General features: G+C 53.0%; 6 protein-coding genes across 6 annotated transcripts; 3 read left to right on the top strand and 3 right to left on the bottom strand.

Annotated features, from left to right (window-relative positions):
- Positions 1-672: 672 nt before the first annotated feature.
- On the top strand, positions 673-2,598 carry mep (Extracellular metalloproteinase mep; the record flags this gene model as incomplete). Its single annotated transcript, XM_014691485.1, has 1 exon — positions 673-2,598. One exon carries the CDS (start codon positions 673-675, stop codon positions 2,596-2,598), a length of 1,926 nt encoding a protein of 641 aa, XP_014546971.1.
- A 529-nt stretch (positions 2,599-3,127) lies between these two features.
- On the bottom strand, positions 3,128-4,944 carry Pigt (GPI transamidase component PIG-T; the record flags this gene model as incomplete). The annotated part of the gene is made up of 3 exons (XM_066130172.1): positions 3,128-4,131; positions 4,188-4,299; positions 4,504-4,944. The coding sequence occupies 3 exons, from the start codon at positions 4,942-4,944 to the stop codon at positions 3,128-3,130; spliced, it is 1,557 nt and encodes a 518-aa protein (XP_065986576.1).
- A 526-nt stretch (positions 4,945-5,470) lies between these two features.
- US107 (U1 snRNP-associated protein) lies at positions 5,471-6,351 on the top strand (the record flags this gene model as incomplete). Its single annotated transcript, XM_014691483.1, has 2 exons — positions 5,471-5,827; positions 5,899-6,351. 2 exons carry the CDS (start codon positions 5,471-5,473, stop codon positions 6,349-6,351), a joined length of 810 nt encoding a protein of 269 aa, XP_014546969.1.
- Positions 6,352-6,870: 519 nt separating this feature from the next.
- Positions 6,871-8,223, bottom strand: G6M90_00g035730 (uncharacterized protein; the record flags this gene model as incomplete). Its single annotated transcript, XM_014691482.1, has 1 exon — positions 6,871-8,223. The coding sequence occupies one exon, from the start codon at positions 8,221-8,223 to the stop codon at positions 6,871-6,873; it is 1,353 nt and encodes a 450-aa protein (XP_014546968.1).
- Positions 8,224-9,286: 1,063 nt separating this feature from the next.
- Positions 9,287-9,802, bottom strand: G6M90_00g035720 (uncharacterized protein; the record flags this gene model as incomplete). Its single annotated transcript, XM_014691481.2, has 1 exon — positions 9,287-9,802. One exon carries the CDS (start codon positions 9,800-9,802, stop codon positions 9,287-9,289), a length of 516 nt encoding a protein of 171 aa, XP_014546967.2.
- Positions 9,803-10,572: 770 nt separating this feature from the next.
- On the top strand, positions 10,573-13,798 carry LAC4 (Beta-galactosidase; the record flags this gene model as incomplete). Its single annotated transcript, XM_014691480.1, has 3 exons — positions 10,573-12,231; positions 12,290-12,590; positions 12,702-13,798. The coding sequence occupies 3 exons, from the start codon at positions 10,573-10,575 to the stop codon at positions 13,796-13,798; spliced, it is 3,057 nt and encodes a 1,018-aa protein (XP_014546966.1).
- Positions 13,799-13,993: the final 195 nt, after the last annotated feature.

Below are 13,993 nucleotides of genomic sequence, written 5' to 3'. Positions count from 1 at the left end.
TCATGAATATGACCAGGATATCTCAGAAACCAAGGTACAGAGCGGTGATCCGGCACGGAACTATCGGATGAATGCGACATATCACATCACAAATATTCACAATCAATGCTGATTTGCCATGTTTTGGCAAGGTCACGTAAATGCCAGGAAACCTGCAACGAGGTCATGCCGCAGACTTCTTCTCTTACTTTCCAAAGTCCAAGGCCGAGCGTGATACCCTCCACTTGGCCGGTATGATCTTCCCTCATATCTGCGCAGTTTAGAGTTGCAACCCGGACAATCGGACTTGCGACACATAGGCATAAATGACTGCCGAGGGTACTCCTAGAAGAAAATCAAGTTATTACCCAGTCCTAAATAGGTAGCTGAAGGCAAACGCTGGCGCAGAGTAGCATCTTTAGGCAGGTCTACTTCAAGTTTTCAGGGTCACATCGCTGATACGTAGACCGAACGGGAAGCTCGACTCTCCGTGATTACCTATACATGACAAGCTTCCAGAAACGATCACCTGAAAGTTCGTTCATTGTCGGAGCCGACAGGAGTATAAAGTCGGGACGAGAATCCCCGGAAATGTAAAAGTTCCCAAGGCAGATTATACCAGGTTCAGCTCAGATACCTATTCAGGTCAGAAAGCAACCTATATCGTTTTACTATTCATATATACTATTCAGCATGAAGTCTGCAGCCATTCTGGGCCTCACTGGCCTGGCCGCCAACGTTCTGGCACATCCTCAAAGACACCACGCCAACGAGGCCTCTCTTGGTAAGCGTGGCGTTGACGTGAGCCAGTTCCGTATGCCAGGATCATCAGAATACACAGTTTCAACACAGGCCGAATCAGACCCAGCCATCAGCAGCATACAGAAGCGAGGAGACTACGTCAGTTCTGCCACCCAGCTGGTCAAGACTGTTCTCCCTGACGCTGAGTTCCGTGTTGTTGACGATCACTATGTCGACACCGATGGCCTTGCCCACGTCAACTTCAAGCAGACTGTCCACGGCATTGATATCGACAATGCTGATTTCAACGTCAATGTCAACCCTGACAGCACCATCTTCTCTTACGGAAACAGCTTCTACAATGGCGAGATTCCTCCTGAGAGCCCCATACAAAAGCGTGGATTTACTGATCCCGTCAACGCTTTGAAGGCCGTTGTCGATATCCTTGCGCTCCCTGTCAATCCCACCGACGCCACGTCAGAGGCTATGGAAGGTGCTGAGACTTACACCTTCAAAGGAACCTCGGGTGCTGTCAGCGATCCCGCGGCCAAGCTGGTTTACCTCACCAAGGATGATGGCTCGCTGGCATTGGCCTGGAGAGTTGAGACTGATGTCATGGACAATTGGCTGTTGACGTATATTGATGCCGACAACAGCAAGGACGTTCACGGCGTTGTTGACTTCGTCTCCGAATTCGCTACTTTGCAGGTCTATCCCTGGACCATCAACGATCCTACTGAAGGCGCTCGCTCTGTCCAGACTGACCCATGGAACGTCGATGCCTCCCCATTCACCTGGTTCGGCGATGGCTCCCAGGACTACACCACCCTCTGGGGCAATAATGCCGTTGCTCAGACCAACCGCGATGGCCACAACAATACCAACGACTTCGCCAACAGTTACCGCCCAACTTCCGCTGATCGCAAGTTTGAGTACAACTACTCCCCTACCCAGTCCAACAGCACCGAATACCAGGATGCCTCCATCACTCAGTTATTCTACACCGCCAACACCTATCACGACTTGCTTTACACCTTGGGCTTCAACGAGGCCGCCGGTAACTTCCAGACCAACAACAACGGCAAGGGAGGCAAGGGCAATGACTTCGTCGTCCTCAACTCCCAGGACGGCAGCGGTACTAACAATGCCAACTTTGCCACACCTCCCGATGGCTCGCGCGCTCGCATGAGAATGTACATGTGGACTCTGGCCAGCCCCCAACGCGATTGCGCCTTTGACTCTGACGTCGTTCTCCACGAGTACACCCACGGCCTGTCCACCCGCCTGACCGGCGGCCCTGCGAACTCGGGCTGCCTCAATGGTCTCGAGTCCGGAGGCATGGGAGAGGGCTGGTCCGACTTCATGGCCGTTGCCGTCCTCGCCAAGGCCAACGACACGCGCACCAAGGACTTCCCTCTCGGTGTTTGGGTCTCCAACAAACCCAAGGGCATCCGGTCCTTCCCCTACTCCACCAACATCCAGACGAACCCCTACACCTACGCCTCTGCCAACGAGAAGAACGAGGTCCACGCCATGGGTGAGATCTGGGCCAATACCCTCTACGAGGTCTTCTGGAACCTTGTTGACGAGCACGGCATCACCGCCGACAAGTACCCCACCTTTGACGACAAGCGTGTCCCCAAGGACGGCCGCTTCCTCACCATGAAGCTCGTCATGGGCGGCATGGCCATCCAGCCGTGCAACCCTAGCATGGTATCTGCGCGAGACGCCATCCTCGACGCAGACAAGAAGCTCACTGGCTCCGCCAACAAGTGCCTGCTCTGGAAGGCCTTTGCCAAGCGTGGTCTCGGCGAAAACGCCAGATACAACGGTGGTCGCAACCGCACCGAGGACTTCACCGTCCCGGCCGGTTGCTAAAAAGTGCGATGCCATGTCTCGAATCTGCTGCGCTGAGAGAAGTGGTAGAGGGCAATGTCGTCGATGAGCAAGGAAGCATTTCTGTCTGTGAGATTGAGCGAATTTATTGCGTTGCACTGGGAGAGGCGCGAGGTTTCGGTGTGTGGTTAGAGGGCGGCGGGCCGCGTGAGTTTTCAACAGATAAAAAAGACCAGTGCGTCCGACGAAGATTTATGAATCTGTATATTTTCCCACTTTGGAAGTTTATAAACATCAATATATATATGTATATGACTGAGACGATATGACCCGCGTATAGTATAGGCCGTGGCATGGTGTAATGTCTGGATGAGCGTCTTGAACAACTTCAGCTCCTCCCAATGCGTCGGCCATGGCGAGCTATGCATTTGTCCTGTAAAGTCATGAATCTCTTCAGCATCACTCACGAGGTGCAACGTATACGTGCAAAAAATCACACCGTATATAATTCATCATGCCATCCCGGGTGCTGAAAAAGAAGAGATTATATTATGCCTGCCGCCCAATAATTTTATTGCCTGCCAATTCCTCTCTTCTGAAACTTGCTCAAGAGATTCCTCAACTTCCACTTCGCCATGGGACTCGCGACCTCGTCCGCGCCAACTAACCTCCTCACAAGGATATTATACAGCCCGCCAAAGGCAAGTGCAATAGCCGTCGACGTGAAGATAATCACGTTGTACGGCATGCTAAAGTCCGGCGTCGGCAGGTACAGGAGTAAACTCGTGGTACGGAGATTCATAACTTGGGGCTCGAGAGTGCGAATCACGGCCGCTGCGACGTCGAAGCCGCGATTGGCATCTGGCGGGTACTCTGTATAGCGCAAGATGGCCTTTTCAAAGTCATATGTGAGGAAAACAGTGCATCTCGGTGGGATGCGCATCAGCAGTTCGAGCTGGGTGCCGCGGGAGCGGTCCAGCGCAGGGCGGTAATGGATCTGCTTGATGAGTTCCGAGGAATTGGTCGTCGGGGCAGCCGAGGATGAAATACGGGTTGACAAGGTGTGTAGGTAGATGCGCATGAACCAGGGGAGAGATTCAAGATAGACGAATTCGACTTCTACATTGTTGGGGTTGGTGAGGATGGCTTGGACGCCGCCGTGTTCCTGGCCGTGGCCAGTGAAGCTGCGTTCTGCGTAGAGGAGGGGCTGTACAGGTTCGACGAGTTCCTTTGCTGCTTCTTCGGGGGTCTTGGCTTCGGATTTGGGGAGGACAAGCGCGAATTCACTTTGGGGTGGGATTGTGTAGCATCTGGACATGCCATTCTCATCCTTGATTTCGGCGGAGCCTTCCGAGGCGTAGACGACTCGTGAATCGGGGACTTGGAGACACACGGGAGGCACCTGCGCGTCGGCAAGAGGACATGTGCCTTTCATGGGGCGGCCAAAGATTTGAGAAAGTGTCCAGTCTTGGCCGTTGAGGTGGTCGGCTGGGAAGCAATGATCATCGTCGTGGTAGGACTTGGAGGTGTCGCAGACTAGTTCATGAGTAGGAGGCGGTCGTGGGATAGGGTTATCTGCGTACATGGTTAGTCAATGTAAGGAGTTGTGTCGTGTTCTTGCGGCGACATACCCCTCGGCCTCTTGGATCGGTTGACGTCCATAACCATATCAATCGTCTGCTCCATCTGTAGCACACAATCGCCACTCTGGTCACAAATGGGCTTCACGTCGATGGCCATGCTCTGAAATGACGAATCAAACAACTTGTGACCATCCAATAGACTTGCAATGCCTGCCTTCCCATGACATGGCAATAACTTCAAAAAAGGCGTCAGGTTCTCCGTACACACCACCTCATGTGGCAGAACGCCATGTAACAATCGTGTCTTGGCCAACGTCTCGCTCGAATGATGACCCTCCGGTTGAAATGAAAGAGCTGGTCGTACAGTCCTCGTCCCATCAATGAAGTTGAGACTGGCGCAAAATAACCCCGAAAGGGCATTCGTCAAGGTCAGCCAGTTCTCATCTGCCTGTTGATCGGTTTCAGCATCCATCCACGCCCACAACTCAACACCGGTGCCGCCCTCCTTTGTGCCGTCCCAAGGTCGTGCCCCCCATGTCTCCGCGTCCCACCGTCCCAATGTGAACCGCAGATGGAGCTCTCGTGTGCCCGCGTACTCGAGAATCTGGCCGAGTGACCGGGGGAACAATCGGAAGTTGTGCGCCTCAAAATCGGCTATGGACGAATTTGATTTGAAATTAAAGCTTGCAAGAAGCTGGGAGAATGGCAATGGGCGCAGAGTAAGTAGCTCGTGGTAGTCGGCGGCGGCGGCGGCGGCAAGTCCGGGGACAAGAGATGCCAATAACGGCGTCAGACAGGGACGCATCTCGCGAATCTCGTATGTATCTATTTAACGACGAAGGCGAGGTTGGGTCGAAGTGGCTAAATGGAGAAGAGAACAACAAGATAAAAAAAGGGGGGAAAGAAAGAAATCAAGGCAGATAGTCAAAGAATGGAACTATCTGCGCGGTTGCAGTAACATGGACATGTCGCGTATACCGCGCCAAGTTTATAAGAGTTGAGGAACCCGGTCAGGAAGTCATCACGACTCGAAAGCTGGAGATGCCGACAGGCGACGTGGAGCAACTGGACATTATTGATGGCTTAATCCTTGGCTCGAGATCGACTCGTGGCTTGACCAGCCGGAACATTTGGTCTGGGCAGAAACGTGGATCCCTGGCAGGCGGTGAGATGGGGCAGAGCATCCATTCCACCAGTCTTTGAAGCAACTGAAGCAGCTCCGAAAAGAGCACCGCCTCACCAGTGACCACACCATCATATCAACACTGTCGGTCAAGCTCGCGCCTCGCACTTCTGTATACAATAGTCCACCAGGTGCGGATCCAGCAATCATGGCCGCCGAGCAAAGAAAGCTGCTCGAGCAGCTCATGGGCCACCAGTCCACCTCGCGCGCCGCTCAACTCTCCCTCACAGATCCCAAAGTCTGCCGGTCCTATCTTGTAGGCACCTGTCCGCACGACCTCTTCACCAACACAAAGCAGGACCTGGGCCAGTGTCCCAAAGTGCACTCTGAACCGTTGAAAGTCGAGTACGAGGCCCTGTCGGATCGGGAGAAGCAGAGATATGGATTCGACTACGACTACATGCGCGACCTGCAAAAGTACATTGACGATTGCAATCGACGAATCGACGCCGCGCAAAAGAGGCTCGAGAAGACGCCTGATGAGATCCGACAAACAAACGTTTTGGTATTATGCCTCCATCCTGACCTGCGTTGCAAGCGTGGAGAGCGCCACAATGCTAACCCCCATGGCAATAGCTGAAAACCATCTCCGAGCTTGCGGCCTCAATAGCCAACGGCCAGCTGGAAGTCGAAGTCCTCGCTTCCATGAACGAAGTCTCCCGCGCCGTCGACGAGAATTTCCGCATCAAGCAGACCATGCAGCTAAAAGTCGAAAAGGAAAAGGAGCTCAAGGCGCTTTCCGATACGTCTGGCCCTTCTGGCCACCAGAAGCTCCAAGTGTGCGATGTCTGTGGCGCATATCTAAGTAGATTAGATAACGATCGCCGGCTAGCGGATCACTTTTATGGCAAGATGCATCTGGGGTATGCGTCTATGCGGAAGACGTACGATGCGTTCCCGAGGGAGCTGAAGAGTAGGCAGAGACAGGGGATGATGGATGGGGATGATGGTCCTGGAGGGGGGATGGGAGGACCAAGGGGCCCGAGGGCTGGAGGTTATAGGAGCGGAAGGGGAGGCAGACGGTGGTAAAGGTATGCGACTGCCATGGGGGATCGTCTTTTGGTCTGTGAGCAGTCTTGTGACAGACCAGGGTGTTTGGCGTTAAGAGGCGGGTTTTGTTACCATTTGTTATGCTTACGGAGTAAGATCATTTTGCTGGTTTTATGGGCGAGTCGCATATCAACTCTGGCGTTACCTGAAGAATATGCATTCAGGGAGGAAAATACCCTTCGATATAGGAGATTCATTGTACTTGGACCAACTTAACCCTGTGCGTGTCGGCCCTGAAGAAGTGATGAAAGAGTTGCGGCTTGATATGCCAACTACATTTGGGCTTGTCTCACAAGAGATTCACATATTAACGTTGTGTTTTGCCGCTTCTGATTACATGTATCCAATTGCTCCCGCTCATCACTCATTCTTTGTTCTTTTGCTCTCCCAGCATAGAGGTAGGTATCCAAATCATACATCTGTCATGACACTTTTACCCGTGTCCCATAATACCCGCCCACTCATTCTATTGTGCCTGTAATCTCTGTCCCACAACAGCTATGACTCCCCTTGCTGCTTAAGCTCATCCAGGGCCTCCATCTCATCGTCCCATTTGCCGCCGGCAGGAGATGGTGATGGCAAGGCCGGGATAGGGGCTGGTGCGGCTTTCCGTGGGTATGCGACCGGCGCAATCGGTCCAGTTGGCTTCCTGGTTCCATCTGAGGGCAGTGCTGGGAAATCTTCCACGTTGAGAGAAGGCGCGGGTGCACTGCTGTCATTTGGTTTCGGCAATGAGCCATCAAACCCTCCTCGACCACTGCCTCGTCCGCGACCACCTCCACGTCCACCACCACCACGTCCCCTTCCCCTGCTGCGCTGCTGGTCATCCAGGAAGCGGTCCACGTCGGGTTGATCGTCTACTTCTCGAGAATATCGACTGCCTCCGAGGCCGCCACGCTTGGTGCCTCTAATACCACCGTTTGCTCCCTTGAAGCCCCTTCTGGCTTCTTCCTCCAGAATGGCCTCCTTGCCCTCGTCCCAGCCACCTTCTTTCATACCCATGGCTTTGAGCTTGCGCTCACGGTTCTTTGCACGTTCATCATCGAGCTTGCGCTTCTCCTCTTCTCCCCGGCGTCTTCGTTCCGCTTCTTCTGCTCTCCGCTTGCGGGCTTCTTCCATGCCCTTGGCATACGCCTGAGCATGCTGTTGTTCGTCCTTTTCAGCTCTCTCAAACTGACGCGTCTTCTCTGCTGACAGCAGTTTCATCTTTTCCATCTTGGCGGCAAGTTCCTCCTCGGTAAGTTTCTGACGCGGGTTGGCGCCGGATTGAAGTCGTGCCTCCGCATTCGCAGCTGTATTCTGTGAGGGGGCTTGAGGTTTCTTATCCTTTGCAGGAGCTGTGGGCGCATTGGGTGGTGGGGTGCCGTCCTTTTCCTTGTCGCCTTTGGTATCCTTTTCTCTTTCCTGGCCATGTTCCTTTTCTTTAGATTCCTTGGGTGGCGCAGGCGATTTAGTTGCTGGTGGTGGTGGCGGCGGCGGCGTAGACTGCTGCCTCATATTGAAGTTTCCCTTGCGAGCGAAGCGTGATGAGGAGAGATTGCCGCCCTTGGACTGGGGCTGGGTCTGTGACTGTGACTGTGACTGCGGCGGCTGCGACGACGATGGTGACGGCGACGGGGACGGCGCATTGCTGTTCGGGGCTTGAGCGGGTGGCGACGACTTCCTGGGCTTGGATTGTCTTGCTTGTGCAGGCTCTGGAGCTACAGGCGCAGCAGGAGCAACAGGAGCAACAGGCGATGGTTCCTGAATATACGGCGCTTCTTCCTGGACCACGATGGGCTCGCTGTCGACGGGCTCGAAGTCATCGTAGAAGAGGTCATCATCGGTTCGGCCGCCGAACTGGTCCTCCATTGTAAAAAAGCTAGAGCGAACTTGCAGTGTCAGATGAGCAATTGGTATCAATACAGAGTACAGTGCAAGGTATCCCGCAACAGGGAAGATGAACAATGGGAGAACTGGAGGCTGCGCACTGGTTGAAGTTGGTGTTGTTGCTACCCCGGTCAAGTCGTAGTGGGAGAAGGCTCAGAAGTGTGGCAGAAAAGTGGCAGAGTGTGCATGTGGGGTCAAGTCCAATCGACATGTCAAGTTTGAATGGTCAAAAATGCCCAACATTGCAAGTGGTGAGAAGGGTCCAGTCACTGGTACGTACATACATACATACAACATATCGATTAGCTTATTGGGTCCCCGCACGAGTCGAACAAGTCGCAGGCCACATCATCGTCACCCATGGACAACGGAATCTCCTTGTTAATCTTGGCTATCGGGCGCAACATTCACATCTGCACTTTTGTCTGAATGTGCATTGCGTCTGCTCAATTATACGACGCTGAAATATCTCTCCGTCTTTTCAGAAGGTTGCCTCCTTCACCTGTGTTTCTAAATCTCAGGCTCTATCACAGGGTGGCGTGTCTTGTCACTGAATCCGCCAAAGGCAGCATTGACCACAGGGTAATTCCAAGTTGGAAGTTGGCGGGCCACAAAACGTGTCTTGACTCTCGAGCAAAGTCTTGTGGATAAGAAGAAAACGCGTTAGTGTGGAAAGCGCTCAGTCTAGAACTCCACCAATTTCGTGCCCATGGAACTTGACCAAAGGACTGGGTATACAGGCCGCCTTTGTTGTGCGATGGACGGTAACTCAGATGCTGGAAGTCGTCGGCCCATGGATAAGGTACCCTGTACTCCGTGTCGATGTCCGGGGCTATGAGCCTCAGTTATCCTCCTTACAATCCTTACCCTTGGCTCCCAGGACCATGCACAAGATAGTAGTCAATGCCGGCGTGCGTCCAACAAAGCCCACCATGATCAACGGTCCCAGCTGGTGCAGAGATGCCGCATTCTTGTCATGTTGGCGGAAACACTGGGAAGTATCTTGTCTACTATAGGTATGATGTCTTGAGGAAACCTTCATCAATCAATCACCCCTAAGCCCGGCAGTGGCTTCAATATTGCCAAGCTTGAACCGGTCCCTCAACCTGCTTTCAACCGCCTGAGCCAACTCCTCCTCGCTGGTCACAAATTCACCATCATACATGCCGCAGGCGGCCTGAACGTTTCCGCGTTTCGCATAGCCCGGCATTGCGCACGCTATAGCCTTTCCCGACCGGGCATGCATGCCCAACTCCAGCAGGCTGACTGGCGCCAGAGTGCTCTCATGAAAGAAGACCACGACGATGTCGGCTTGCTCCTGGAGGTCCAGCTCCCATCTGATTTGCCTTGTCCAGCGGGTGTCGGAGAAGTCTTCTGTCCAGGTTGAGTCCCAATTCTTGTTTGTCGGGTCGAGGAACGTGACGGGGTATTGAGAGAGACGGTTGACGAGTCTTTGACGCCAGTCGCCGTCTGCCGTTGGCGTGGTGGTTCCGGCGAGGAATATGAGAGGCTTGACCATGTGATCGGGCCATTCTGGAGCTTGGATGACCGTTGCTTTCATGATGGGAGCTGTACTTGGCGTCTCTGTGCCGATGGAGGCTGTCGATGCTGGGCGCATCCTTGCTGTCCCACGGCGGAGCTGGTAGGCTGATGACTCCGATTGAAGCCTATGACACGCGTGTAAGTGCACATCATGGATCACTGGGACGAATTCGTTGTTAGTAGACAATTTGGGATATTCACAAGAGTTGTGCTCGTGTTCGCCCAATGCACCTGCGTACGCGTGCAATGCTGTCAAGCTGCGAAAGCTGTCTCGTGGTATCCCCAAGGGATGCGAATGAGCGAGCCGAGATGCAACCCGACATCAAATTGGTGAGGTGTACAAAGCACAGCGATGAAAAGAAGTCGTGTTTCATCCCGAGCTGTAGCTGGGAACTGATGAATCATGTGGACTTGGCCCAATCTCGAAGCTTGGCCGCGTGTGTTCCAATCAAGTCGTACCATGACCCTCCATCCTTAAAGCTACCCCTCAACCTCCTCATCGAGCTTGCAACTCGAGCCATCTTCATGTCGACGCTACCTTTCCTGTAATCTATTCTCATCTCTCCTCCCGGGAGCGTGACCTTGTCATCCTGTCTTGAATCCACGTCACGCGAGATATTTCGCCATTGTAACAACTTGCACCAGCTGGCACTGTGTACTCGCCCATGAATTAATAGCCAGTCTGTCTCACGAACAGCTGCCGTTCCATCTGCACCCCAAATCCCCTGCCAGCCCCAGTTTACAAAACCCTCAGTGGCTCTTGGTCATATCCAATTCTTCACAGTAGACATGCCACTTCCGCCATCTCATCCAAGCTCCCTCCCGGACTGGAGCAATGTCGACGTCGTCCATCGCAACACTCTCCCACCCCGAAGCAACTTCTACCTCTACGACACCGAAGCAGCCGCGCTCACGCAGGACGTCAGCAAAGCCAAAGCGCAATGTCTCTCTGGGAAATGGAAGTTCCACTGGTCCAAGTCACCATTCGACGGGCCGCGGGACTTTTACAAGCCTAACTTCCAGGATGCCTCTTTCAAGGACATAGTTGTCCCCGGAATGTGGCAGCTCCAAGAATTCGGAAGGGGTCCGCACTACACCAATATCCTGTATCCGTGGCCGGTAGATCCGCCCAATGTTTCGTACCAGGAGAACGAGTGTGGTCGGTACGTGACCTCGTTCGAGGTTGATGGGTCGTTTGCGAATCACCAGGTACGGCTGCGATTCGAAGGGGTAGATTCCTCATTCACGGTATGGGTTAATGGGAAGGAAGTTGGATATTCGCAGGGCTCTCGGAACCCCAGTGAATTCGACGTGACGGAGCATATTCAAGTTGGTGGAGAGAATCGCCTGGCCGTGGAAGTGTACCAGCGCTGCGACGGGAGCTACATTGAGGACCAGGACGAGTGGTGGCTCAGTGGTATTTTCAGAGACGTTTACCTCCATGCCTTTCCCAAAGTGCACCCTGTCGACTTCCACGTCGTAACAGACTTGGACGACAGATTCGAGAATGCAACTCTGCGCGTTAAAGTCGACGTTAGCGCGCCTTGTGCCGTCGAACTGAAGCTCCTTGATGCTACGGCGGACGAGCAAGTTCTCGCGAATACGATCAAGGTGTCCAGCTCGGACGAGTTCAGACTTGACGTTGAAAACCCGCACAAATGGACCGCGGAGACGCCGTACCTATACACCCTGGTGCTCAACTTTCTTGACGGTACCAAGTGCAGTCTGGTTCAGCGCGTCGGATTTCGAAAGACGGGCTTGATAGACGGGGTATTCTGCATCAACGGAAATCCCGTCAAGTTCCGAGGCGTCAACCGGCACGAGCACCACCCGGACCATGGTCGTGCAGTGCCGTACGACTTTATGCGTAAGGACCTGCTCATCATGAAGAAGCACAACATTAATGCCATTCGCACATCCCACCAGATAAACGACCCGCGTTTGTACGACGTGGCCGACGAACTGGGCCTCTGGATTCTCGACGAAGCGGATTTGGAGTGTCATGGTTTCGGGGCGGTGGGCGGCGACGCGGCGAGCTACACTTCTGATAATCCTGCTTGGAAAGAGCAGTATGTCGACCGAGCACGACAGATGGTTGCCCGAGATAAAAACCACGCGTGCGTCATCATGTGGTCGCTTGGGAACGAATCATTCTATGGACGAAATCACCAGGCCATGTACGAGGTTATCAAGTCCATGGATAATACGCGGCTGGTCCATTATGAGGGTGATTGGAACGCGCAGACGGCGGACATATATAGTCGCATGTATCCGGATCTCGACTATGTCGAGTCAGTTGCCAAAGAGCGCGACTGGAAGAAACCACTAGTGCTGTGCGAATTTCTGCATTCCATGGGCAACTCGGAGGGCAATGCCAAGGAGTATATTGATTTGTTCTACAAGCACCCAAGGCTGATGGGTGGCTTTGTATGGGAATGGGCTAATCATGTAAGGACTCATCCACGGCCGTTGTATTTTGAAAGTTGGCATTGCTAATACTTAGCAGGGCCTTCGAACCAAGACTAAAGATGGGGAGGAGTTTATGGCGTACGGTGGTGACTTTGGGGACGAACCCAACGATTACAACTTTGTCATGGACGGTTTGTTGTACTCTGAGCATACGGTGAGCTCCAATATTACCGAGTATGCCAAGTCGATCGAGCCGGTTCAAACACTGTCTCTGCATCATCGCAACATTGCCGTTGCGAATCGTTACGACTTTCTAGCGCTAGATCATCTGTTTGCAACTTGGTCTATCGTTTCTGATGGTAAAGAATTTGCAGGTGGCCGAGTCAAAATACCTACAGGTAAGGAGTACCTTTTTTTCTTGGAAGATAAAAAGAGCAAAAGGAATAGAGGGAGAGAAAAACAGAGCCTATCACTTCAAACGCAATGCTAATGCACAGGTCGCATCATAGGTATAAGACCACATACGGAAGCTGTTGTGACGGCCGAGGGGTTTCACCACGGGATGTTGAAAGAAGTGCATGGCGAAGCGTATTTGCAACTCAGGTTTCAAATGAAACACGGGACAAATTGGGCACCTGCTCATCACCAAGTTGCCACCGGACAGCTTCGAGTGTCGCGACCGCTGTCCGTCAATGCTATTCAATCTATTGAGCCGCCGATGCCGAAATCAACCTTGCAAATGGCGTCAGACTCGCTTGTGAAGATTTCCTCGGCGTCCGGGCGCTCGACATGGGCTATAGACACAGTGACAGGCACCCTTGTAAGTTGGAAACGTAGAGACAATCCCACTTCTGAAATAATCAGCCAGCCCATTACCATGGACTTTTATCGTGCTCTGACGGACAACGATCGCGGCGGCCATGGGCGAGAGTGGACAGACAAGAGACTGCATCAAACTTCTACACATGTGAAGCAGGTTCAATTCCGCGAAGTTCAAGATGGCATTACGGTGGAAATAAAGCAGAGGATCGCCCCTCCTGCTCTTCTGTGGGCGGTTGACACCACATGGACGTATCACTTCCGAGGCGAGTCGCTCGCCATCAATGTCAAAGGAAAGCCGCAAGGATTGGGTCTGCCATCGACATTTGCGCGGATCGGTATCACCCTTGGCCTTGACGGGGCAGAGCGGGTGAAATGGTGGGGCCGCGGCCCTGGCGAGTCATATCGAGATAAAAAATACTCCCAATTATTCGGAAATTGGGAGTCGACTGTTGACGATCTGTGGGTTGATTACGAGTTTCCCCAGGACGGCGGGAACAGGACCGACGTTCGTTGGGTCGAGATTCTCGGGTCCATGGGTCGCTTTCTGAGGGCTAATTTTGGCGATTTAGATGGTGCAAGCTTTTCAGCCATGCATTACTCAACAAAGGATATTGACGACTGCACGCATCCGTATGAGCTGCACAAGCGGAAACGCGACGACACGGTTGTAAGGCTTGATTGGGCACACCATGGGTTGGGTACTGGCTCGTGCGGCCCATGGACTCTGCCGCGGTATTCGTTGAAAACTGATAATGAGTTCAGCTTCGACATTCTTTTGGACTAATTGTAGGGTCGATAGGTAGGGCGACCCAACTTTCGGAGGTGCGATATAGGAGGGTGGTCACATCCAGCCTGCAGAAGTTGACCGATCCATGTATACATGAATAATGATAAACATTCTGAAATTTTCATACCAACTAGTAAGACACACACGTGGCCAAGAAGTGTAGCATAGTAAATTCTAAACTATTGTTAGGAC

Source organism: Metarhizium brunneum, chromosome 2 (genome assembly GCF_013426205.1).
Source record: "Metarhizium brunneum chromosome 2, complete sequence".
Classification (NCBI taxonomy): Eukaryota; Fungi; Ascomycota; class Sordariomycetes; order Hypocreales; family Clavicipitaceae; genus Metarhizium; species Metarhizium brunneum.
This window is presented reverse-complemented; position numbering and strand designations above follow the sequence as displayed.